The following is a 25,873-nucleotide window of genomic DNA, read 5'->3' on the forward strand; positions in this document are numbered from 1 at the left end:
AGAAATGCAAAAGTGATAAAGCTAATAGAAGCAGCCATCTTCTAGTATCTTCTTTCATTAAGCTGAAAGGAAGCAAAGAGATTTTACACAAGTTTGCTTGCATATGGCTGGGAGAAGACAGAGCTAAGCAACAGCTATGGGAAGACTAGGATGTACTGAGTGAATAATACTTCTGTCTGCCAGGGCTTGCCACCTTCTGAAAACAATTAGGAATTTAGTTGCCTTTTTTTTGTTTTTTTTAAAGTTCTGTTGTAGACTGGTAAATGGGTTGTTTTCAGTACCTGTTCTGTTGTCAGTCATTGGCTATGTGGTTCTCAGGGGCTGCACAGGAGCTGGTGAATGGGGAAATAGGTGGAACAGAAAAAGGTGGTAAAACTGAATAATTATGAAGAAATTGTGCTTTTTGACTAGTTGAATGAAGCGCAGCTGACCCAAATGATGATGAATTGTGGAGCAGCTCAGGATGAGAATGGAAAGAAGCAACTTCCAGACTGCATTGAGAGTGAGGATGGACTAATTCTTACGCCTCTTGGCAGGTATCAGGTAAGAGAGAAAAGCTTCCAGTCCAATACTTCTAGAAAGCAGAGTGTATGCCTCTACAGCAAAAGAAATAGTTAGCTTGTCAGGGATGGGAGGAGAGATACCAGTTCAAATGCAATTCAAATTTGAGCTATAAAGTATGTTATTTCCTTTCCTGTTCCTAGATCATAAATGGCTTACGGCGGTTTGAGATCGAGTACCAGGGAGATACTGACCTTCAGCCCATTAGAAGTTATGAAAATGCCACTCTAGTGCGACTGTTGTTCCAGTTATCCTCAGCAATTAATCAAAGGGTAAGTGCAATGAGAAGTCTTCTTTCTTTTTTCCAATTGCATATTCCTATTCTCCCTCTGACCTGTGTCAATGTACAACTTACACACTTGCTTTGTACTCTCACCATTAACGGGATTTCGGCATGAGTTTGCAAATACTCCATAGGGTTCTTCTTCCAGCCTGGAATCATGTTTTTTCCCTATTGCTCAAGAGTTGTAAATGTCACAACAGTCTCTCCAAATCAGAAACAGTACACTGAAATGTATTGTTCATGGTAGATGAGGTAGAACGAATATCTTTCGCAGGATCATATTAGCATAATGAAAGAACACTCTGTTCCCCTAGTTGTCAAAATAAGCCGGAAAAGGGTTAATCCAACCAAGCCCTTTTATTCCTTCCTCCTCCTGCCTCTCACTCCTTTAAGCTCTGTCTTGCAACCTGATGGTTAGTCCTTTCTCCACTTATATCCTGACATAATATGTATACACTTCTGAGTACATATGAATGGCATGACCACTGTTGTTCCAGATTTCCTTCTGTTGGTTTAGCGCTTTGTACCACTAATAGTAAATGAGCAGAATTACTACAGTACAGATGTAAATTTGTGTTGGAACAATTCTAACTTTTGAAAGACATATGAGTTTTGAGTTATAATTGCTATATCCTTTCTGGTCCCCTTAATACAAACCAAAACATAAAAGCAACAATTTTTCAGTGTGAACTTAAAATCCACATTTTAATTTTTGTTTACATTTTTCTTGTTCTGTTACTGACTTTGTTTTTCATACCTTAGTTTGCTGATCAAATGGAGATTCTCTGCTCCAGGGAAGACTTTATTGGCAGCTTGTGTCGCTATCATCTTACCAACCCATTCCTTGCAGAGAAGGGCAGGCACAGCCCAGCACTGAAACAAAGATCAGGACGTTCTCGGCGACCAAGGATCAGTCTGAGATTTCTGGCTAGCTACAGGACTCTTCTTTCTTTGTTCATGATGTACTTCATTGCATCTTGGTTCTGCATTGGACCACTGGCCTGCACATTCATTATTCTCCTTGGGTATCTTCTTTATGCAGTAGTAATGACTTTCTTCACTGAAAGGTGGAAACCTCATCAACACTAATTTTTCCCTTCAGTGTACATTGTAAAACAAACTTTTTAAGGATAAAAGTACAGTGCTTCGTGATTAAAAGGCTTCGGCAAAGGATCACTTCAAAACTTTTAAGTGTGTTTTTTGTATTAAAGTTGAGCCAGAGGGATGGGTTTGTGGTTGGAGAAACCGCTGTAATCTGTGTAAATTCTCTTTTGATAAACTGTCTTTTCTATACAGTTTACTGAATGTGCGGAATGAGAGACACTGCTTGTGGTTTGGGGAACAACCTCCAATAGTTGTGGAGCTGAAATGAACAGCCCAAAGTAGCTATGGGAAACTACACATAAAAACAGCTCTAGATTTGGCAATCTATCCATATTGCAGCTTTTTACTTTTTCCACTTAATTTGGGAATTGGCCATTTTGAGCTGCTTTCTGCAGGTTTTATATCATGTTGCTGGGGAGGGGGGTTTCAGGGTCACAAAGGCAATAGTAGCCACAAATCATGAGTTCTGGCCACAAAGCTGAATCCCAAAAAATCAGTAGGACAAAAATGACATGATTAGCATAAACAAGTTTTTGGCTTAAATTACCAGAAAACTGGGGGAAATTGGTAATAATGGTTTGGCTCAGAAACAGGAGAGGGGAGTTGCATCTTGTTGCCAGATACATATGATTGCTTTGATTTGCAAAAAAATTGCATTATAAATATTTCAAAGTACCAGGAAAGGTAGAGGAGCTGGCAGCTGAAATCCCATAGCCTAGCACAGGGACTAACTCTGCATTCCCTTTTCTGAACCAATACATACTTGTTGTCTTCACTGGTCCCTGTCTTTTCAAAATGAGGAACTTTCCATGTTTCCTGATAACTGCATTTCCAACTTATGTTTACCAAATCCAGTGAACCTTTCACTCATCTTGTTCAATCAAATTTCTCTTTGTGGTACAAGTTTCTTCTTTTGAAACCGTGTATGTAAATTAAAGTGCTCGCTTGATTTATTTTTAAAGCAAAGTCTCCTAGTGTGTTTTGTGTTAAACCTTCTTTTTGAGCAGGACTGTGTTGCAGTGTGTGTAAGTGAAATAGTGAGTACTGTATTATGCATTTATTTTTAGTAAGATTTTGTCAGTTTCTTTCTAGTACTGCAATTTGTTCTGGTAGATGGCATAAAGGAAGTATGTTCAGGCCTCTGATCTGTAGCCCTGGGTTCAAAATCGCTCACATTTCATTTTTTAACAAATGTGCTACCTTCCTAGCAACAAACTACTTTAGAAAAGAGTCACCAACTAAACCAAAGTAAACTGAGCTTCTTTGTTTAAACAGAAAATATGTTTAAGGAATCAGTTAGTTTAACCCGCTCTCCCCTGAAATACACTGCTGTCAGGTGCCGTTGTGGCACTTGTGGGATAAAGGATTACATCTCACTACTGCAAGGTGTATTTAAGGTACCACATAATATCCTCTGGGCAGAGATTTGTCACTTCTCATTTTATCTGTAAAGGATTTTGCCCACCTACGAGCCTGTATAAATAACACTTGTCCATTGTCACATTCAAATCATATTGTCACATGATTGCTGGCTTCTGCACCAGGTGACTTGGACTAACACAGTACTGGTGCAGATAGCTTTGTGTAGCAAGCACTGCGCTTTTACTGCTGAGCATGAAATTCACCAACACATCTTTAAAAGTGGTACGGAAGAGGAGAAGCTTTAGGGCAAAAGCAGAATAAGAAATGTAAACTTTCTTGCACCATAAGCTAATGCAGAAAAGCCTTTGGGAGGTCTGGTCCTTTTCCCTGTCAAGGCAGCATTGATCCCTATGCTCTCAAATACTGCCATTCTTAGCCAGGGAGGGCAGGGCAGCTACCAGTGATGCAATGGGCAGACAATAGTGAAGATTGGTTTCTAACCATCAGAGGAGTGAAGTCCCAGTCAGTCCATCCTCTCCCTCCCCTCCCACCCCCACAGTTGGAAGGCAGTCCTAGAACTAACTTGTTTTAAGACTGAGCTTGATAAATTTATAAAGGAGATTGCCTCTAATGGCATAAGGCCATCTGCAACTGCTATTAGCAGATATCTCCTATGGCCATAGATGGGGGAGGACTCTGAGTTACTACAGAGAATTATTTCCCAGGTGTCTGGCTGGTGGCTCTCGCCCATATCATCAGATTCTAACTGATCATCATGCCTGAGGTTCGGAAGGAATTTCCCCCCAAGTCAGATTGGCAGAGAGCCTGGGCTTTTTTTTTTTTTTTACCTTCCTTTGCAGGGTGGAGCGTGGGTCACATGCTGGTTTGAATGAGAGTCTCTGTAACTTGAAGTCATTAAATCAAGATTTGAGGACTTCAGTAACTCAGCCAGAGGTTATGGGACTGCTACAGGAATGGATGATGGGTGAGGTTCTGTGGCTTGCAGCCTGCAGGAGGTCAGAGGAGATGTTCTTGCTGGTCCCCTGAGGCCCTGGAGTCTGCCTACAGGATGTTATATGTGTTATGCAGCATCAGTTCCCAAGTGCGGCTAGGACCTTCCCCTGCCACTGCTGCGGGGGGGGGGGGGGCGGTTGGCAGTGCCAGGGGCTGAGGATGGGTCTCCCTTCCTCTGCTAACGCAGGGCTCCTGCTAGCAGCCCCTGGCCTCCCTTCTCTGCAAGCCCCAGGCCCCGATTGTCAGGTAAGAGGCTCTGTCTGTCTAAGCGTCTCGGAACGGGACCCGAACCCGCTGACTTCCCTGCGCATCCCCTCCCCCAACGGGCCGCGCCTGGGCTAGGCAGCAGGAGCCCAGCGCCGGCCTTGTCCCAGGTGGGTGATACCACCCTGCCGCGGGGGCAGGGGGAGAGCCCCTCCACCCGCACCCCTCGGACGAGACCATTCTGAGAGGGGCGGCGCCCGCTCCGGCGTTGTGGTGTGCTCCTGTCTCCATGGGAACGTTGACAGCAGGCGCCGGGCCTGAGGAGAGCGGGGCGGAAAGAGGAGCCCAGGCCGCGTGGAGAGGGTGTGTGTGGGGGGGCAAGGCTACGTCTACCCGCGGGCTTTTGGGGGGAGGAGCTGGTGGGTTCGAAACTGGGGCTACGGGTGCGAGGCTGGCTGAGGTCGGGGGGTGTCTGAGCCTTAGCGTGGGGGGAGAGGTCGGGGGTTGGCTGGGCCCAAGGGTGTATATGTGTGGGGGTGGCTGAGCCCAGGATGTGTATGTGGTGGGCTGAGAGGGGAGGGGGAAGGAGGGGGAGCTGAGCTGGGTGTGTGGGGTGTGAAGGGGGGGGCAAGTTCCAGCCTGCTGGCTCCGTGCTTACTAAGCTCACATTCTTGTTCTCTTCCCCCCACCCCCACATTCTAGGTTGGCAGCTGTAAATTTGAGGGTCATGTGCAGAAATGGCTGGTGACCGTGGGGAGGCTTTGGGTAGTGATACCTGCCCCATCCCCATTCCCCTGTGAGGGCAAGTTACGTAGAGCAGAGGCACACAGAGCCATAGTCCACTCCCTCCATCTGAGACAGTGAACACAAGCCCAGTGTCAGAGCCAAGTCCTGAGGAGACACCCTCCAAACCCATGATGCCAGGGTCATAGTAAAGGCGCATTTGCATGCCAGGGGCACAAGGTACATACAGGGCCTGACCTCATAGAGACTGAAGCACATTAAACGTGGTCACTGACCCTTGTTCAACTTCAGTGGCATTTCCTCAGCTACTTTACTGAGAAGCTGTAGGCTGCCCACATAACCCTAGTCTGAAAACAACTTTTGTATCAGGACCTTTGGGGATGTACAATACCAGTTTGCCTCCGCTGGGGAACCTACCACAGTGGTCAAGAGTAGGACTGGATAAATCAAGCCATCTTCAACTTGGCATCCAGAATAACGAGGGGCCTCAGCCTCTCTCTCAGTCCCAGTCTGTTGAAGTCTGGAAGACTCACATAAACTAGTCATGGACTTGGAGAGAAGCCTCAAGTTCCTACAACAGCAGCATGCTGAGACCCTAAGGAAGCTTCATGAGGAAATTGAATATCTCAAAAGGGAAAACAAAGGTGAGGTGACTTTCCATATACAACTTTGTGTAGATTCTAGAGGCACTAGATGAGAGATTGGAGAGTTGTCACTGCAAGTCGAGAAATCTTTGATATCTTTTTCCTCAACATGCTAAGTTATGAATTAATTACAATGAATGTAGGTTTTGCTTTTGCATCCCCACATTTCTTCTTCCGTGTCATCTCTTTAAAGAGATCCCTGATGCCACTTGCTTAGGCCTACCATTCCTTGTCCTTTTCACAAGAGTTTTGTTTTGAAACTGTTAGAAAATATTTCCCAACACTTAGACTATAACAGGGGATATAAGAAGGGAATTCTAATGATTTTGACTGTGAGGCTAACAAAAGCTCAAAGACAAATCTGGTCAGTTACGGACTCCAAAGCCTGAAAAGGCATAGGGGACTGGATAACTTGGGGAAAGGTAATGAAATTAGTCTTTCACACCTAGTAGGCCACCATTTCAGTTTACCGGGGGATAGATATATAGTAGTACATCTGAAATCAGCTGGTGTGATCTCAAGTTTAGTTTCTGCTAGACAAGTGTTCACATTACAAAAATACCATTTAAATTAGCATTCTTGTCATCCTTGAGAGAAGCTATTGACTGAATCTTTGTAGAGAGAATGTGGCCCCTGTCTTGTTGATTGTTTCTCCAGATCAGGGTTGGGGTATTTTGTCAATAAGAGATGTAGGCAAAAAGTGTCAGTATGACAGACTGGTTAATTTTGAGCACAGCTGGTTTACAAGAAATCCAACCATGAGAAAATTGACAAAACAGTTCAAAGCTTGTACCTGGACAACAAAAAAATACTTTACATTCATGGTAACATCAGTACATTCTTTAGAGCTTAAAGTAGCTAGATCAGGGGTAGGCAAACTACGGCCCACAGGCCACATCCAGCCCACCAGCTGTTTTAATCTGGCCCTCGAGCTCCCGCTGGGGAGTGGCATCTGGGGTTTGCCCTGCTCTGGTGGCTCCTGGAGGCAGCAGCATGTGCCCCCTTTGGCTCCTACGCATAGGGCCAGCCAGGGGGCTCCACTTTGCACACTGCCCCATGTGCCACCCATGCAGCTCCCATTGGCTGTGGTTCCCAGCCAATGGGAGCTGTGGGGGCGGTGTGTACGGCTGTGACAGTGTGCTGCAGAGCTGTCTGGCTGCACCTCCGCGTAGGAGCAGGAGGAGGACATGCTGCTGCTTTGGGAGCTGCTTGAGGTAAGTGCCACCCAGAGCCTGCACCCCTGTGCCATCCCCCTCCCCTGCAACCCAACCACCTGCCCGGCATCCCCAGCCAGAGCCCACGTTCCCCCCAGCCCGGAGCACCCTCCTACACCCCAAGCCCTTCATCCCCAGCCAGAGCCCGCATCCCCCCCAGCAAGGAGCCCCCTCCTGAAATCATTTCTGGCCCCACCCCAGAGCCCATACCCCAACCCCAATTTCATGAGCATTCATGGCCTTCCGTACAATTTCTATACTCAGATGTGGCCCTCAGGCCAAAAAGTTTGCCCCACTCCTGAGCTAGATGTTTGGGCTAGTTATAAACCCTTGTTCATAGTGCAGAATACACAAACTGGTTTCATTCAGTGTGACCTGAGTTATGCTATACTTCTATGTGCATACTTGTCTTAAAACTACTGAAAAAATTTGTCTTCTGTAACTCTACTTCCACTCTCTACCTCCTTCCCAATATTATTTAAATAATATCCACTCTTAGGTTTCACATTACGGTTACTCCCTCACCCTTTGAGCCCATATGTTTATTGTACATTTTTAATGAAAAAAATTTCAGTCTATCAGAAATATTGAAAGCTGATGTGAGTGACATTCTCTAGGAGCAAGCCTAGCTTTATTCTACAATGGGAAAAGGGAAGTTAAGGGGGTATGGAGAGAGCTCAAACTAAAAATTGTGTTCTCATTTGATTACAGAGCTTCATTATAAACTCATAATGAATCAGTCGCTGCAGCTAAAAGGTAGGCTATGCTTTTACTGTTCTAGAAGTAGGATGATCTAGTAAGTGTCTTATCCCCTGGAAGTCCCTTTGTCTCCCCTTATTAATTTTATTATTAATAAACATTTTGCCTTGGTGCTTTGTCCATTTCCCAGTCCTGAGAGAGAATCTTGGAAGTGTCGCCTCCCCTCTGTAATGCGGAAATGTTCTAGCTCTCTGGCGACTGAAGACTGTGTACATATTTTCATTCAAAACACTTTCAAGTATGTCAAAGGAGTGTGACTGAGTGCCGAGACATATATTGTCTGCATAAACAAACTTACAAGAGCCGGTATATGGTAGGTCATTCGAATATAAGTTGAATAATGTAGGAGATAATACTGATCCTTGCGGGAGCCAATTCTTCTGGTGCATCCAAGTACTTGTTCTATCACCAGTATGCACATGGAAATGGTGATTTCTCAAAAACAGAGCCATTGCACATACAAACCAACTTGGCATAGTTCTGGACAATTTCACCAAAAGGCCAATGTGCAAACCGTATCGTATGCCGTGGTCAGTTCAAGAAAAACTGAACAGTCTTCAGCTGATGTTGGAAGCCATTTTCGATTACTTGATCACATGTACTAGTACCACAGCAAAAAACAGCCTGCTCTGGTCCCAGCATGCCTTCCACTTATGCCTTCTTTGTGAAATCAGATACTCAAGCACCTTAAAACAGATGCTCAGAAGTGAAATTGGTCTGTGGCTTGAAGGCAAATGTGGATCTTTCCCAGGTTTCAGCAAGACAATGACCTTCACTTGGCACCAGATTCTAGGCAGTCTGGATTCCTGCAGAAGTCTGTTGAAAAACTGAACAAGCCATTCCTGAGCGTGAGGACCCAGATATTTTCATGAATTCAGGTGCAATCTATCATATGCAGAAGATGAACCGGTTTTTAAATCGTTCAGCATTTTATCCAATTCCAGACTAGTGAATGGCTCCATCCTACTATCGGCAGGATTACTTCTTAGGAAATGTTGCCATTTGTCACGTACTTGGCATTTGACAACTCTGTCACCAGGAGCTTTGGCAACCTCAACAGATGACTGGCACTCTGATTTGGAGTAACTGCTGACCTGCTTTGTGTACATGGGCATTTGAGCCGCACCTAGTTAACGAATTAAACTCCAGCTCTTCCGGCTTGACCACGTAAAGTCAAGCACCACTGTCGCTTCCTCTCTTTGAGTCCAGTAAGCGGCATCCAATGATTCTGTAAGATGGTCTGCAATCTCCGGATCACCTGACTGCTCAAACTGCATCAGCAAGTCTGCACACCCTCATTCAAACATGGAATGTACACTGGTTGGAAGCCACGTGGAATTGTTGCACTTGCAGCTTTAAAAAAGGACAACAGAAACAACGGTTTGCATCTTCCTTGGAGATGGTTAATGGGATGGTTACGACGATCCATTCTAAATACTCTGTAAAGGAGCCCCAATGTGCCTTCCAGAAGTTCCATCTAGGCTTTGGTACACTCCTTATAGTTGGCAGATGGAGGATGCATTCCCATCTGAATCAAAGGAGGACAGCGTTGGCTATGTGGAAAATCATTAAGTACAGTACACGCCGCTGGCTAATGCGTGATTGGCAAACGATATGACCCAGCACAGATCTGGGCAGTAGTTCCTATTCCAGCATGTGGAATGGAAGGTACCATACTGCTTAGGGTCATGGACCAATGCAAGATCATTATTTGTTGCCCACTCCAACAGTTGTTCACCATTTGGGTCTGCAGTCGCATAACCCCACTTGCTGTGATGATTAGTAAAGTCGCCAACATACGCGGCTGCATGCTTAAGCCTTGGGAGAACATGTGGAGTCCATGTTTCACCCAGTGGCTTATACATTCGTGATTTGAAACCCACCAACTTTAATTGTGTCACAAAAGGTGAATATTCAACATGGACAACATCTGATATATCACTGTGGGTGTACGTGGCTCAACCATGTTTTGCATGAAGATGGTGACAACATTGAAACCAATTATCTTAAACCAATGTGCTTCATTCAGCATGATGAGATTTTCTTGTAAACAAATAATGTCAGCTAGAACTTCCTTTGCCAGAACATCAATAAGTTCCTGCTTGGCAGAAGACAACCCTTCAACATTCATCTGGAGGACTTTAAATGCTGGACCTATGACTAGAAAATCATTGTCCGGAACCTCTAGATTAAAAAGCATGTTGAACTTCATTCAGAAGCAGATGGGGACTGGTGTATTTCACTGCATGTTAATATGCTTCTGCTGATTCATACGTAAGCAAATAGGATATCTCACATTCTGCCTTAGCCGAAGCTTCCAAGGTATGCCAAAGTAGTAGATGGAAGTTGTCCAGATGAGAGGGGACAAAAAACATGGCTGATCATAGTGAGATCAGTTTTAGTAAAGAAAGGCTGCAGCCTCTATGTTAACTGCAGAGAACTGAATGAGCCACCACTACTACCTGAGTATACAAGTGCAGTCAGGATTCCAGGCGTACCTTGCAATAGTCAACTACTGTGACCACGGGTGGACAAACTCCACCAATAAGCAGCAGTCAGTCTTCAGTGTTCCTAGTTGCTTAACCTTGCCCCTGAGCATCCCTCCCTTTTATAGATCAACCTTCAGTGATTTTATCCAGGTCTTTGTGATCACATTGTGTTCCATGTTGAGTGCAGAAAACACTCCCACTTGGTTAAACCAAGGAGCTGTTCTGGTGCTATGGGAAACAGTTACATTGCAAGTTGCTCTCAGCAATCCTGCATGTAGAGAGCCTTGGCTCTGCAGACTTTAAATAAATAGTTTACCTGTGTTTCCTATTCTAAACTGAGGATAATATAACCTCTTTGCTGGTCAGTTCTATGATCATAATGCCCAATTCATCACTTATTCTTCTTTGCAGGTGATAATTTAACTCCCACCTTGTTTGACAAGTTGCTTTCAAGGCAAGGTTCAGCAGGTAAGATAGCTTAAAACTGCAAGATTTAACTTTCGGGGTAGCAGGACTAGTAACTGCATATATTAGAGGAGGGGAAGATAAATTATTATTAAATGAAAATATCTAGGCCTAGATATAGAAACAGGCAACCATGTAAAAGTCTGAATACCTATCAGATTTGTTTCAAATCTCTCTTCTTACGGCTCTTGATGATGATCAGGAGTCCTAGTATAACTGTTTTCCACTTATTTGGATCATGTGTGCTTGCACACACATTTATAATCCCTTTTACATTATGACTGAGTTGCTAAGAAATTGGGAGAGCAAAGCCTACGTTTGGGCTGCTTCTAATTTATGGTTGTTAGTGCTAACATAGTAAAGTAGGATTTCTTGACACTGTGTTAAAGGATTAAAATAAGCTAAACTACAATGAAGCTGTTCAATAGCTCACAAAATAAAGCCTAAGAGCATGGAATACCTTGAACTACTGTGGAGATAAGGGTACTTAAAACTTGTATCTGCAAGCTGTTAGGTCTCTGGCCTGGCCTGTAATGCGTGCACACCCATCCCCCTTCCCTCTCCCCTTCATATTTTGTCTAACAGCTGCTGCTGTTGCAGTTTCTAGGTATTCACTGACAAACAGGCAGCTGATGGACCAGCCCAAAAAGCAAAAACTGAATACAGAAGAACAGGTGATCAACGTGGTACAAGGGGAACCAGAGCCTCCCTGTCCAAAGGTGGAGAAGCCACAAGAGGAGGTTTTTTCTAGGTATGAGCAAGCTATCCGAATACAGCAATTGTAGGCAGCTCATTTGAGGTTTCTGGGTTTTGTGTGTTCTTTTTTGAATCTTTGACCATGTGGATCCCACTGATGGTGCACATGCACCTTGCATATCTTAGAAATATAAGTAATGTAAAATACAAATTTATGAGGGTTAAGAATAAATTACAGTGAGCAACTGATTCTAGCAGGGGTACTTAAGAAGCTCTTTGGGGGTAAAGTTTTCAATTGAGTTGTCATTATGTATTTAATTGGGGATTGGTCCTGCTTTGAGCAGGGGGTTGGACTAGATGACCTCCTGAGGTCCCTTCCAACCCTGATATTCTATGATTCTGTGATTGTAGTGGGCATAGAAGTGCTAATTAATTCAAAGGAAAAACTCAGGCATAAAGTGTACTGCCATGCACCATTCTAGACAGAGGACACAGAAAGTAGTTTAGCTACAGAGAAGGATGTGATCTTGTAGAGTTAAGATTCCTGGACCTGCCATGTTTCCTTCATTTCCCACTTGTGAAATAAGTAGAATACCTACCTGTACCACCACGCTCTTGAGAGTCTTAATCAATGTTTGACAAATGTTTTGGCAAGGTAAATGCAATAAATATTTAGACATTTAATCCATTTCCCTTGTGATTCTTTTATTCCTTAATTGTGATCTAGAGAGGACAGAGAAGTCTCTGATAGAATTACATCTCCAGTACTTTCACTGCCAAGCCAGATTAGATCTGGGCACGCTCAGGTACCACCAGCCTCCTCCAACCCTTTCCTGGTAAATGTTCTCCCCTCCCACATCCGAAAACCACCTACACTGGAAGAGTGTGAGATTGTCATTCACCAGCTATGGAACATCAACCACATTCAGGCACAAGAGGTGAGGCTGTTGACCCCAGCTCAGTCTACTTTATTCGCAGCTTTTAAGATACAGTAAGTTTGTGGTGACGAAATAGGAAATAGATTTTCAGAGGCAAGCAGAAAGGTTATTTTCTCCTCTCTGTCCTTCAGCTGATGTATTTGAAATCGTATCTGGAGGACATCCACAAGAACAAAAGGATTCCTGAAGACTATCTGCTAGCCAGCCAGATTGGGTAAGCTAAGCTGTTCTGAGTTATGGTTCAAGGCTCGGGTATTAGTCAGATTGTAGCTGAGTTCGCTAGTTCCCTTTCTACTTTCTATTGGAGTGAATTTGCAGAATAGAGGCCATATGCAAGGTGCCTATATAGAGGTCATTAGCGAGCTTTGACTTTGTAGGGCTTCCTTCCTTAACTTTCCCTTGTGATTTATCTTTGAGCCACCTCTACCCCTCTCAAACTTTCCAGAATGCAATCTGTTAATGTGAATTGAGAGGATTTAAATGATATCTGCCTTAATATACCTCTACACACAAGCAGCAAAATCCTGTATTATAACAAGACTACTGCACACAGTTGTTAACAGCACTAACCTAACAGGAGATAAGTGTCCATAAACTTAGGGTGCAGGTAGACAAGGTTGTCAGTTTGTTCTTTCAGAGCACTTACAATCATTTAAGATATCATCCTACGAGGAGTTGAGACACCTGGTTAACAGACTCTACTCAATCCAACTGAAAGTCAGACATATGGGCATTTCTGAAAGATTCAGAGGGATTCATGGTTTGAAGGCTTATGTTTATTTTAAGTAATATGATTTTATTTATATTGTGGTACTGTTTACAGACCCCCTTTGGGTTTAGGGCTGTATTGTAGTAGGTGGTATATAAATATATTGTAAGCTCTTCAGGGCAAGAACTGTTGCTGTCTAGACAAGAGATTACAAGGGCAACAAAAAAAAAATCATGGGTTACACAGATTTCCCTTACCTTTTACCCATCCCCCGTACTATTGCCACAACAGTTCTCCAGTTAAAACTCTAGAAGGGTAGTAGGTCTGTAGGAGTAGCATTTGGAGCAGCCAACTAACAAGGGGTGCAGAAGGTACCAAAAGATCATCTAGCCTGAATACCAGAAGCGATTAAACTTCACCATATTACCCCTATATTGAATCCAGTAACTTGTTTGACTAAAACATGTCTTCCAGAAAGGCATCAACATATGGAGAATCTACCACTTCCCTGGGTAGTTGGTTCCAATGGTTAATCATCCTCACTGTAACAAAATTTGTCTGACTTCAGATTCCAGCCTTTGGTTCTTGTTATGCCTTTCTCTGCTAAATTAAAGAGCCCTTTAGTATCTGGTATTTTTTCTGTGTGAAGGTATTTATACACTGGCTCCTTCCTGCACTCCCACTTATTTCACAGACACCAGAACTATACATACTATGCCAGTATCTCATCAATGCCCTCTAATCCCATTTATACATCCAAAGATTGCACTGTAGCCATCTTCCACAGCATTGCACTGGGACCCCATGTTGAATTGTATGACCTCTAACTCCTTTTCAGAGTAATTGCTTTCTAGGATACAATCCCCATAGGTATGGCTTACATTCTTTGTTCCTAGATGTATAACTATGCACTTGGCTGTGTTAAGATGCATTTTGATTGAATGGGCCCAGCTTATCACATAAGCTAGATCATTCTGTACGACTGCCCTGTCCAGATTCTGTGGTGGTGCAGCTTCTCCTGTTCTCTAGGTTCAACATTCATATGCCGCAAGATTTATTATGTTGTTTTCAAATCCAGGTTACACAGGGCCAGCACAATCAATCAATGCTCTGCTACTATGCTACAGAGTGAAGTAGCCAAGGTATCATATCTGCAAATATTTCTTTGATTTAGGAATCAAGAAGTTTCACGATTACCCAAAATGCTAAAAGATACATCTAAGAAATGGTAAGTACTTCTACTTTCTTTAGAGATTAAGACACTTCATGAAAAAGCCCATGCTAGTTACATCTGTAATGTAATCAGCTGTTGAGTCAAGCATGTGATACCTTTAGCAATTAAGTATTAATCATGAAGTTAAAAACAAGCCTATTACTGGTTTCCCCCCTCTCCCCATCTCACCTTCAACTTTATCATCAGCCACAAGCCTCTCCCCACTTAAGGTCATGATTGCCTAAAGATCAATCCATATGCCCTGCTCAGGAGATAGTCAGATTTCAGATGAGATCACTGCAGCTATCTAGCTTATTTTCAGTGCCTTACTATAGCCACAGAGGAAGCTGCACAAAGTGTTTTAATCACTAATTCTTTGAGGGTTGCTTTTGCATGTTCACACTACCAGCCTCTTTTTCACAGAGTTCTACACACAGGACTCAGGTAATAGGGACTGTATTGCCTCCTGTGGCTTCTCTGTCAAACATCTGATGCTGATGTAGTCCCTTGGGACACTCACTTTTCTCCAAGGATCACAGAGCTCAGCAACATCCTATATGTATGCTAAGTCAGAGGCAACAAAAACCTCTCTCAAGGAGGCAGGACATTAAAGTGTGGTTCCACTGTGAAAAATAGCCAGTCATCATCTTTACTCAGACCTTCCTTTTATATTTTCAGAGTCAAGTCTGCTAATAACATTTTAGTGCCATTAGCTAGGGTGGCTCTGCAGTGCTGAAGGAAGAATGGATTAAGATTTTCTGGCATCCACCTCAGAATTATTTGTTAAGATCTGAATGCAAGGCCAAGTTCTATCCATAATGAGATTACACACATGTAACACTTCCATTGCCACAGAGGAATCAGTCACACAGCAATTTGAATTTTAGATTGCAATAGGATTTAAAAGCAGTACTCTATTTTGTGAGGACTGCATAAAAGGGAAATAGGAAAGCAATACTCTGATCTTACCCAGTCATTTGAACAAGAAAAGACAAATCATTGGGTTAGACTATGATTATTGCCATCTTCAAAGTACACAAACAAGTATACAATAAGTCATACAAGCCATTTTAAGAAGGCAAAAGCTCAGCCCAGGACTCATCCTGTGGATGGGCTTTCTCCATTCCTCCATGCCAAAATGCTGTCAAGATAACAGAGCCAATTAACAAAGTTCCCCACCTGTGAGCTAATAGGAGGAATAAAGATTCTAAACTCTCCCCCTTAATACATCTTTTCATGCAGATGCTGCAAACACAACACAAACACTATTTACAAAACACAGGTGACAGATACAGCTATGTTTCTTTAAAAGTTGAAGTGAAGTGTTTATTAAGGTTTTTCTGCAAGTTAAACTGTAGGATCTCACTTCTTTCATGAAACAGGGAAGTTTAGTTTTTTGTACTGAAAAAAAATCAGGTCCCTCCTTTAGCTGCTTATTAGCCCCCGAAAACAGGACTAGTCTCTCCTATAACATGTGATGTCAGCTAGTAAAAGCAAAGCAAGAAACCCAGCTTCATGCACTCAGTGTAACAGGAAAACAGAATCATGGACTTGGACTTGGCAGATAACGAGCCATTCACACTTAAAATAATAGCGCTTTTCATCTGTTGATCTCAAAGCATTTTACAAAGGTCAGTATCAATACCTTCATTTTACAGATGGGGAAATATCTATCTGAGGGACTTATCAAAAAAGCTGCTATGCCTCCTAATGGTGACAGGGTACTCACTACCAGAAGGGCTCCACACACACTTCCATCCCATGAAACTGCACTGAAAGTCATCTCTTTTCCTCACTTTACTAGAAAAATAATTTGTTAAGCACTCTGAAGGCTAGGGAGAGTTCTTACTACAGAAATTTAAATCAGTGGGACAGAGCACTGCAGAGGTTAGTCCATCCATCATGTAGAATCACTGGGGTGACTAATGTGGAAGGCGACCCTAATCCGGTAGACCTTGGTAAAGAGAAAGTGATTTAAAATCATCACATTGCCAATCATTCCTCTGTCTCCAACTCTTATCTCCAGTTTGATTATAACTCCACTGCCAGCTGCTGAAAGGGCAGTTCTGCCAGCACTGAAGCAAACACTGGGAAACAGTTTTGCCGAGAGACAGAAGAGAACTCAAGCTATTCAAAGAAGCCGTCTTCGTCGGACTGTGCTTTAGTCTGGTTGTTCAGCAACTGCATTCCAGATCTCTTCTCCTTAAAAGCGTTCCAGTAGCTACAGCACTCCCAGTATATGTTTGAGTTTACATTGTAGGTTCAGCTTAGATTGGTTTGCTGCTATTATCTCCCCACTTCAAGTAAAAACTAATTACGAAATCACCGTGTCTTCTATTCAGGAACAAAGAGCTTATGCATCTATTGTTGCAGCTTTGCCTCATTCCTTCTGTGGTTTCCCTTATTTCTTCAGGATGTATATTTGATGAGTTAACTTAATGATGAAAGCCTGTAAGAGATTACTGTTTAGGAAATTGGATGCTTATCACTTTTAAGCAGGTCAATGCAGTGTCCCACAAACTTCTCTAGTCCGGCAGAGATTATTTAAAAGCAGCATACATTTATTTTTATGCAGGTATGGGCTGCACAGTTTTACAGATAACACTAGATCACTGCTAATCCATCAGTGGAAAGGCTGGAAGCCACATACTACGTCATGTTACCTGGCAGGACAAGATTTCACAGCTCTGCACAGCTGCTAGATGGGAACGGAGCTGAATTTACAGTAGTCGTATCAGAATTTTTTTTTGGATGCAGGTATAGGACCCACTGATCAGCAGCAGAAGGGCAGTTGAAACTATGGGGGGCTCAGATATTACTCTGTTCTAGGCTGCACACTCTTTACTCAGAATCTGTAACATTCCATTGTTTCATCTTTGCTATGGGCTAGTTTCCATTCAACTCACAACAACATAGTGGGTTGACTGCTCTGAAAACGAATGTTGTATGTGCAGCAAGTATGCAAGATTCCCTATACCAGGCTCCTGATCTGCATCACAACCTTATCCCCAAGGGAGCAGACCTACAATTGTCAACACCACAGTGATAGGCTCCTTAAAAATATCTAAAAAGGGGTGGTGGGGTGTGTGTGTGTTCAATTCTTGTCTTCTCACCTGACTGCACAACAGGGAAACAAACTGAGATGTTAGCTTTTATGATATGAACATCTGTCCACTAGCTCATTTTACAAAAGCACCTGGACACCCATCTAATGGTATTAAGTTAGTAATGATCTGGGCTAGATCTAAATTAAAAAACTTTCACCTCTATATAACATTTCCCTTAGCAATCTTTTGAACCTCTCCTCCAGCTGATGATGAACTTGGCTGCTATTCTGCAGCATAGGATAACTAATGTAGTGCCATATGTGATTTTTTTCCTCCCTCACTTCTGGGTGCAGAGATTTCGGCTCCTGATAGGATATATGAAGTAAGCACCCGCCTTTGGTCACTGCAGAGCCGTTGCCCAAGGACTAACATTGGAATGATAGTAGGTTAGTTTCAAACACAGGAATAATAATAAATTTATTACGATAAAACAAACAGATAATGCATTAGTTCATGTACAAAATATTGATACCACTCGGCTGCCTCAATCAGTGCTTACTAAGTACCCACATTTTAAAACATCCTAAAACCGATGACACCACACAGATTTACAGAGGTCACAGCAATTTCTTGACACCACTGTAAGAGTCCAGCTACTTGTCAGGGACTGTTGCACAATACTGGGGGATGGAGCAGGGTGTGATGGAAATACTTGAGACACTGAAATTCCCTTACACCCAGGAATTAAGAGTGAATGAACTACAAAGATAGGGCAGATTGAAATGTAATCACATTGTGTATGGAACCAGTTACTTATGGCAAGTGGCTTCATTTGCATTGCCTCACAACACAGCAGCTGATATCAGTCTTCTGATCCTAATTAGATGACCAGTAATACTTTTACAGGTGGGTGTCCCTCGGTGCCCGAGGCACGCAAGGTCAATTGTCAGTCTTAGACCTGAGCTGTGTTCAGTTTTCTTAAACAAATAGATGCGAGTGGGATATGCAAACACTTCCCATGAGTTGCATCACTCCCCAAAGAAGCCAGCACCCAAGAGAAATGCCAGGTAAGATACAATTCCCCTGGTAAATATAAATGCAGATAAGTAGCTGCAGCCTGCTGGATTCATTTACAGTGCTGCTATGATTCAATCAATTGATTTTCCCTGCACACACACTTGGAGCTCACAGGGAAATCAGTTAGCATGCACACTGAATACCCCGCCTTCAGATCATCCGACTTTCTAAGAGTGAGAAATGCATGGTCCGTGCTAACCAAAAACCGTTTATACAAAGTAGTGTTTAAAATAAGCTATAAAAATTTTCCTATGGTTGGTTTTCCTCCTAAACATAATTATTCAGATTAATCTGACGCATTAGGGATGCCCTAAAAAGGCCCCGATTTCTCCCCTTTCTCCAAATTAAATTACCAGACTCCTGCAACCATAGGGAAGTTTGTGAGCACATTCTAGCTGCAGCTAATTTATTCTTGGGGCAATATCAAGTCACACAACATACAGAGTGTGAGGAATACTGGCATCAGGCAAAGTCTGAAGCAAATTAGGACATTCTCCCCTCTCCCTTCTATACCATTCAGACTCCCTGATGGAAGTCTACAAATAATTTCTTCTCTAAGAAGACAATAAAAGCCCCTCCTAATACATCAGTCTCAAGAACCATATATACATGTTCTGTATATGTGAAAATGCTGGCAAAGTCCACAAAGGCAGAAGATAAAAGCATGAAATCTAAATCTAACACCAGGTTCCCTATTGAACCTGGCACCTAGAAACAAAACAGTATAAGGCTTTTTCTTCTGAAGTTCCCTCCCAAAATGCCTGTGATTCTTCCAGTGGCCGTGGGAGAGGCCAGCTGCCGAGACCCAACTTCTTTGCTTCATGATTTCACAAGGGGAGGAAGTTATGCAGCAGAGAGGCAGGCTTGACGGATACTTTGTGCCCAGGTGTTTAAGAGTGCTGTGACTGAATGCTTGTCTGGAAGCTGCAGCAATTTTGATGTCATGTACTGATACACTGACTGCAAGAAGGGATTGGCTGCTGGAAAAGAAAAAGGAGACAGCCCAGATAAACACAGTTGCACAACTGAATATCACAAGTTGATCCCTCACTTTTTAAAGTGATGCTATCCTATTGTCCCCATACCATATTGTCGAGAGTTGTCTATCCACAGAGGGCTCTGATCTGGATAGTCAGCTGGAACACTGAGCTGTAATGGCGGGACATTTGGAAGGTTCTTGTCATCTAGAATTCAAACACATTTACTTTAACAAAAGATATTTTCCATCAGGACATCAAAGTAAGTTGTGTGTGGTGTTTTCCCTACCTCTGTACATTACATACTGAAATGGACAGGGAGGGACCAGATCTAATCTTTAAGAGGAACCATGGCTATGAGTCTTCATTTCTGAAAAGCTCACTTTAAAAATGGCCTCTGCTTGCTGGAAGCTCAATCTGGAACTCCCAGCTCCACAACACACCCCACGCATCTCACCAGTCTCCGTCTTTCATGAGGTGTACTTCATTTGAGTTTGGTTTCCTAAATATGAAATGTCTAGGTACTGTTCATACTACACATGTAAGCCAGGACCAGAGCTTTCCCATGTTTTGTCTGGTACACACTAAAATGAACCCACTTTACCTTTTTCTGTCCAAGGGCAAAACAAGTTCCTATGAAGGTATACTCCATTCTTGCTTGGTTGAGAGAGAAGGGCAAAGACTTACACACACTTCCCCATTCACACCACCAGCTGTGACAACTGCTGGTGCAGCTGGGAAAACATTTTCAATACAATTAGACAGGTCCCATTCCTCAATGTCCCAATATCATGTTTTAGGGTGCTGAAAACTTTTGTCCTGACTACACTAGGCATTAAACCATTTTCTAACACCAGCAGAGCTTGAGCTAAGGGTGAAGAATTATCATCAGCAAGCTGCACCCATCAGTGCAAGAGGCAGAATTTTTCATCTGCGGAGCGGAAATCTAACAAGATCCAGTTGTACAATTAAATACTGTACTGTTTCACTCTTGGGATTCTTCCACAGTGGCAACAATTACCGACAAGTCCAATTTATTTCTCACATCCCAGACAGCAAGTTTCTTGAAATACAAGGAGAGAGAAATGTAGTTATGTTTATAAATAGGCCACTTCATACTATCAGGAATTCAGATTACCTGGAGAGTTTGCTTGGATCCCAATGTAGGGAACCAATTAAATGCACACATGGAGCAACAAAAACCGCTCATATTTCAGCTTAAAAAAGCAGCATTTTACTCAGAGACCAGCCTATAATACTGCCTTCTTTTAGTAGCAACACCATGATACTGGGGATTGGGGGGGTGGGGTGGGGTGTGGAGAATAATTTAGCTTTAAGATAATTTCCCCACTTTCTAAAAAAAGCTGTAAGAGGTTTAAATATCTAGCTACTTGATCTGGGGTACATTATGCATTGCCACAACTGTGGCGAGCTAAAGAAAAACCATGATGAAATTATAGGCTGGCAAGATTTACAGCTGTACATATTCACAAGAAAATAAATCAACACCTCTTGAAAACAGTCTTAATTTCTTCTTAGCTTACCTAGCTTGCATATGAGGTGGACTGTGCCATTATTACTGCAATGGGAGGGATCCAGATTCACCAGGAATTTAGGATTTAATCTTGCGACTTCCCCTTGTAATACATTTGGTATGGTCTGCCTTTCATCCTCTTCATATTTACGCTTTCGAGGAGAAGCCATCTGGGCCCTGCGTAAAATACACCCACAAAGGGACTCAGAGTGGGCACCATGTTATGCCAAGTCCATGTTTTTCAAACAAAATTGATTTCTCAAGTACTTTACAGATGACAAGGAAACACGCACATATCCATCACGCCAGCCCATCCTTCCGTTTCAACCAAACAATTAATTTTTCTTAAGACAACAGATAGAAGGCCAATGATACATACGTGATTGGAGGGCCATGTATCGCAGTCATAGCTGGCACAAAGGTACGGTAGAGGGAATGGTTGAAGACTGGTGAACGAATGTTTGCCAAGACAGCATCCAAAAGTGGCTGGCACAAGTACTGCTGTTTGGTAGGGGGCACTGGTGGAGGTGGTGGCGTGGGCTAAAGCACAAAGAAGCACATCTTATTTTATGTGCTGTCAGTCACAAATAGTCCGTACGAGACACCTTGATTCATTATGCAAACTTGCACTACAGTATTTCCAATACATTTAAGAATCCCTCTAACCTCTGTTTTGTGTTATTCTAGAAACACTTCCTCAGTATCCCCGCGTATACCCGCAGTAAAGTAAATTCAAATTAACTAACTGTGAATTTGAAATGGATTGGTTAAATTGTATCAAACAGCTATATATGGATATACTCATTCATAATTAAACTTTGAAAGTGAATTACGCTAAATGAAATTAAGAGCACTTTAATTCTGAATGAGAAGGTCCATACAGGGGTTTAATGCAGTTTAACTAATCTATTTTGCATTCACACCTTTAAATAATTGGGATTAATTTTCCTGACTGTCCCCATGTAGACAAGCCCATAGTAAACAAAACTGACACTGTCAGTATCTTTCATGTAGAAATCCTGTCTTGGTGACATCTGCTAAAGACAAGAACAAGGATCCATTCCTAGGTGCTTGTACAAAGCATGAATACTTGAAAGTTCAGTAAGCAGAATAATTTTTAAGAGGTATACACGAGGACATTCCTGCTGAATGGCCCAGTGTTTAACCAGTTTTCTGTTTACTTGCTCAGTCCAGCACTGTGAACACACAGAGATGGGAAAATTCTGCCAAACTGGTGCCCTCTGTGGAATTCACTGCCAGCCTTACTCTCCAGTAAGATGAAAAGTAAACCCCATTGCTTACCACAGCCATGTCATTCTTGAGCTTCTCCAGAGCAATTTCACATTTCTGTAGAGTCTTCAGAGGGCATCTGAAAAGGAAGAGGAAAGAATTAGCCCAATTTGCTCTGCTGTCCAAGATGAGAACTTTGTGATATCTGAGCCTCCCATCCACATTATTTCAGTGCTGATATGCTTGGATGCTGTTCAAAACAGGAACTGTAGCTCTGCCTCAGGGAACTTAAATTCTAAGTTAGATCACATGGTTCAAACCTAACATTCTGGCAAATAAAGGTCCAATGCTTAGATTTTTAAATAACTTACGTGGATCCTTGAATGGCTTTGCTGAAGGGCACATTAAGGAGGGACTTTAATAGAGAAAGAAAGAATGAATACCACAATGTCTAAGTGAAACAGAGCTGACTGTTTTCAGCAAAATGAAGTTAACCCAGGTGGATTTCTCCAATCATTACAACTAGCTCAAATAGACTGTATTACAGCAAAGAAAACACACCTGACTTATCAGTTTACTGAATAGCTTTCTATGAAACTGTGTGCACAAAAGATCCCATACTGCGTCTTAGGGGACACCACATTGTAAAATCTTTTGGCAGGATTTTGCACAACTTCTTAGAAAGAAGTTGCAACACAGAATGAATCAGCAAAAAAAGGGTTCTGAAATTTAAACCTCTTGCCCACCATGATTTCTCAACATAAAAGAAAGTTAGTGATACAACAACATTGAGGGTCTTCAAAAACAAGGAAATTCAGATTAGAGTTAAGAACTGTCTAGATACTACATGTTGCCGCAAGATGAAAGACTAATGTCTGGGACACCACTCCTCATCTGGGACTCCATGGTAGCCTATGTATTCTCTCATATTCCTGACAGTGGGTTTGGGAGGAAGAGAGTTCACTGGGGAGGTGCTCGCACAAGCTAAACAGAAAAGGACGTTACCGTTTTGAAGGATCAGTCAGGATATCCAAGAGGCTCTTCATCTTACTCAGGTCCTTCTTCCTATCTGAAATAAAATAAAAAGGACTAGTGAGAAATGCACTCATTGCAGGCAGAGCTTCCAGCTCTGCAGTCATTAACACAAAAACTGGAGGCTGGGAAAACTGAAAACATGACCCATCTAAGGAGAAAGTAGCAAAGACCTGTGATTCTCCATCTTTTCATGAGGAAGAGTCTGTATCCAAAAAAGTTTAGATATAGTAAAGAAAAAGAGAGGTCCTGAAAGAAAGGGATTTGGAGATGAAAATGTTGTCATGCTTCAGAGTTAAGTCTTTGCAACCATGAGCAAGGAAAACAATAGACAGGCTTAGTCTGCCAGAACCCCTAAAAGAGCAGTACACAGGCAGACAGGGAGAACCGTACAGTAAAATACGAGGGGCCACACCTTCATTTTTATCAATCTTATTGATCATCCTCCGAAGTGGCTCGATGTACTTTGACAGCTGTTTGAGTTTCTCCAGGTACTGCTGCTCTTCAGACTGGCTGGAGCTCGCTGGACTCATGACAGAGTTTGGATTTCCTGCACCAGGCAAAAAGGTGAAGATTATATACCACATGTCAGGAGGGGTCAGGCAAAGCAGGACATTGGCTTATGAACTGTTGCTAGCGATTTCCAGCTGCATGAAACCCCAGAGTCAACAGACCTTTACATCCCCTTCTGGTTACCATTTTGGTTTTGTCAGAAAATTATGAAAACCCTCATGTAATTCAATGACAAAAAAAGATGAGATCAGACAATTCCAAAACTCGAATATTCTCCTTGCTGCACATGTAGCGCAGATGGCAAGTCCACCACTGAAATACTACTCACTGGTAGAGCACCGAAGAGCCAACGGCATAACTATGCAGCCTCAGATTTCTCTCTGTATGTTTTAGTTACTAAGATGCATCACTGGATCATGCTCCGCAGTACAGTTCTTACTGATGACCATAGGAGTTACCTGGAGTGTTTAAAGGACCTGGAGATGGGACACTAAAGTTCTGTGGTGTTCGTGCAGCTGCTGGGCTCTGGGATGGTTGAGGAGATGGACTGGGGAGGAAGCTGCTGGGAGATGGGGCTGGGCCGGAGCTGAAGAATGGAAATGAAAGTCAACTCAACACTTAATATGAAGACAAAGTGGCCTGTAAGAAGCTAGCAGAAGAAATGGTTAGTCTGAGCAGGTATGTTTTACTGAGTGCTGCTGCAGCATTCTGCAAACCCCACTGATGGCTACTGTCTTTGAGCGTGTATTCCACCCAGCTGCACGGGAGTGGGATTTACAAAAGTGCTCGGCATTGACCTAGCTCTGCTCCCAGGGAAGTTCCTGGTAAAAATCTCATGGATTTTGACGGAAGCAAGGTTAGGCCAATGCTGAATGGTTTGGAAAATCCCACCCTTATGTCACTGTACTGCTCAGGCCCATTGTGCCGCTAGCTGCAGCACGAACAGGTCTCTCCCCCAGACAGCTTACAATCTAAGCCTGACCCAGCTTTTTGTCAGTTTCAACAACACTCATGCAAGGTAAAGATTCAGAATCCCTGCCAGAAAGGTCTGATTACAGCATTCAGTAAAGATTCCAAAGCTAACACCACTGAATTTTGACTTAGTGGGAGACTCACTCTAGCAAGACGGAATTTTGTTAGTAGGTCTTTAACTCCAGGGGTCTCTGAATAACTCCTCCATCAACCCAGGAGCATGATGGGGCCTCTCTCTGGAAACCAAGCAGAAGCCTTGGATTTAGGGACCATGGCCTTCTGCTTCTGACATCCCATTCAATCCTTTAACTCACCTTCCATTAAGCCACAATAGTTAGGGGAGTATCTGTATGTGGCTAAACACAGAGTAGCCTCAGAGAAGGTGAATGGGGAGGGGATAGCAACATGAGCATGACTCCTCCAGGTTCCTATGACATGACAGCCCAAAGCTGTGCTACTGAAGGTCCCAATCCATGCAATGTCAACCTCACGGCATCACGAGGGTTGGACTCCCCACTAGAAAGTGCACCAGGATAGGCACCTGTGACAACTTTGGTTTAACCTCCATTCATGTTCATCACCATCTGGTGAGAGCATCTGCGGCTGCCACTCACCTCAGGTGGTCACATTCTGGCTCACCTGACATTCGAGTTTGGCTGAGAAGTTGGCTGCCCTGGTTGAGGTGATGGCTGTGGCTGAGGAGGTGGTGGCATTGACTGGGGTGTCTGCGCTTGCTGGACAGGTGAGGGAGATGACATCATGGTAATGCTGCTCTGGCTGACCTGAAACGGGAAAGAATACATTCAACAAAGAAGAGAGCTGATAATGGGAACCAATCTAAAAAGGCTTTGGCTATGGAGAAGAGCAGCCTCTGGACTCTATAAGAAACAGAAAGTGTTAGTTTCCTAAACTCCTCCATAAAGAGATCACTGCCAGTACCTCGCATTTCTTTCTTGAGGTACTCAGGGGAAATGTTTCACACCAAGATTTAACTAACAGGTAAAACTCCAAAAAATGAGCATTATTTTGGAGTCAGTTATTGAGTTCCTCCTTCTTAGATTACAATAGCAAGTGTTTCATCTGAACTATCAT

The 25,873-nt window shown here is 43.0% G+C and overlaps 3 protein-coding genes across 12 annotated transcripts in view; 2 read left to right on the plus strand and 1 right to left on the minus strand.

Annotated features, from left to right (window-relative positions):
- SMPD4 (sphingomyelin phosphodiesterase 4) overlaps positions 1–2,914 on the plus strand; it is a 29,145-nt gene extending 26,231 nt beyond the window's left edge. For all 5 annotated transcript variants that reach the window (XM_048821786.2, XM_048821787.2, XM_048821789.2 and 2 more), the window contains 3 exons: positions 412–543; positions 705–833; positions 1,607–2,914. In XM_048821786.2, coding sequence (XP_048677743.1) covers positions 412–543; positions 705–833; positions 1,607–1,933 — 588 coding nt within the window. In that variant the 3' untranslated portion in view covers positions 1,934–2,914. The remainder of the gene's footprint in view (positions 1–411; positions 544–704; positions 834–1,606) is intronic.
- A 1,744-nt stretch (positions 2,915–4,658) lies between these two features.
- On the plus strand, positions 4,659–16,721 carry CCDC74B (coiled-coil domain containing 74B). Its single transcript, XM_048821876.2, is given in 10 exon segments — positions 4,659–4,891; positions 5,642–5,794; positions 5,797–5,916; positions 7,842–7,886; positions 10,790–10,846; positions 11,444–11,594; positions 12,267–12,477; positions 12,609–12,691; positions 14,361–14,414; positions 16,426–16,721. Coding segments are annotated over 9 exon segments (1,002 nt in total). The 5' UTR covers positions 4,659–4,891; positions 5,642–5,652; the 3' UTR covers positions 16,565–16,721.
- Positions 16,722–17,897: 1,176 nt separating this feature from the next.
- MED15 (mediator complex subunit 15) overlaps positions 17,898–25,873 on the minus strand; it is a 41,766-nt gene continuing 33,790 nt past the window's right edge. For 5 of the 6 annotated variants that reach the window (XM_048821865.2, XM_048821863.2, XM_048821860.2 and 2 more), the window contains 9 exons: positions 25,421–25,563; positions 24,268–24,395; positions 23,712–23,846; positions 23,270–23,333; positions 22,337–22,403; positions 21,414–21,574; positions 21,045–21,211; positions 19,609–19,707; positions 17,898–19,503 (listed from right to left, as the gene is read on the minus strand). In XM_048821865.2, coding sequence (XP_048677822.1) covers positions 19,367–19,503; positions 19,609–19,707; positions 21,045–21,211; positions 21,414–21,574; positions 22,337–22,403; positions 23,270–23,333; positions 23,712–23,846; positions 24,268–24,395; positions 25,421–25,563 — 1,101 coding nt within the window. In that variant the 3' untranslated portion in view covers positions 17,898–19,366. The remainder of the gene's footprint in view (positions 19,504–19,608; positions 19,708–21,044; positions 21,212–21,413; positions 21,575–22,336; positions 22,404–23,269; positions 23,334–23,711; positions 23,847–24,267; positions 24,396–25,420; positions 25,564–25,873) is intronic. The other variant, XM_048821859.2, reaches the window with a different exon arrangement.

This window comes from Caretta caretta, chromosome 15, assembly GCF_965140235.1.
Source record: "Caretta caretta isolate rCarCar2 chromosome 15, rCarCar1.hap1, whole genome shotgun sequence".
In the NCBI taxonomy this organism is placed as follows: domain Eukaryota; kingdom Metazoa; phylum Chordata; order Testudines; family Cheloniidae; genus Caretta; species Caretta caretta.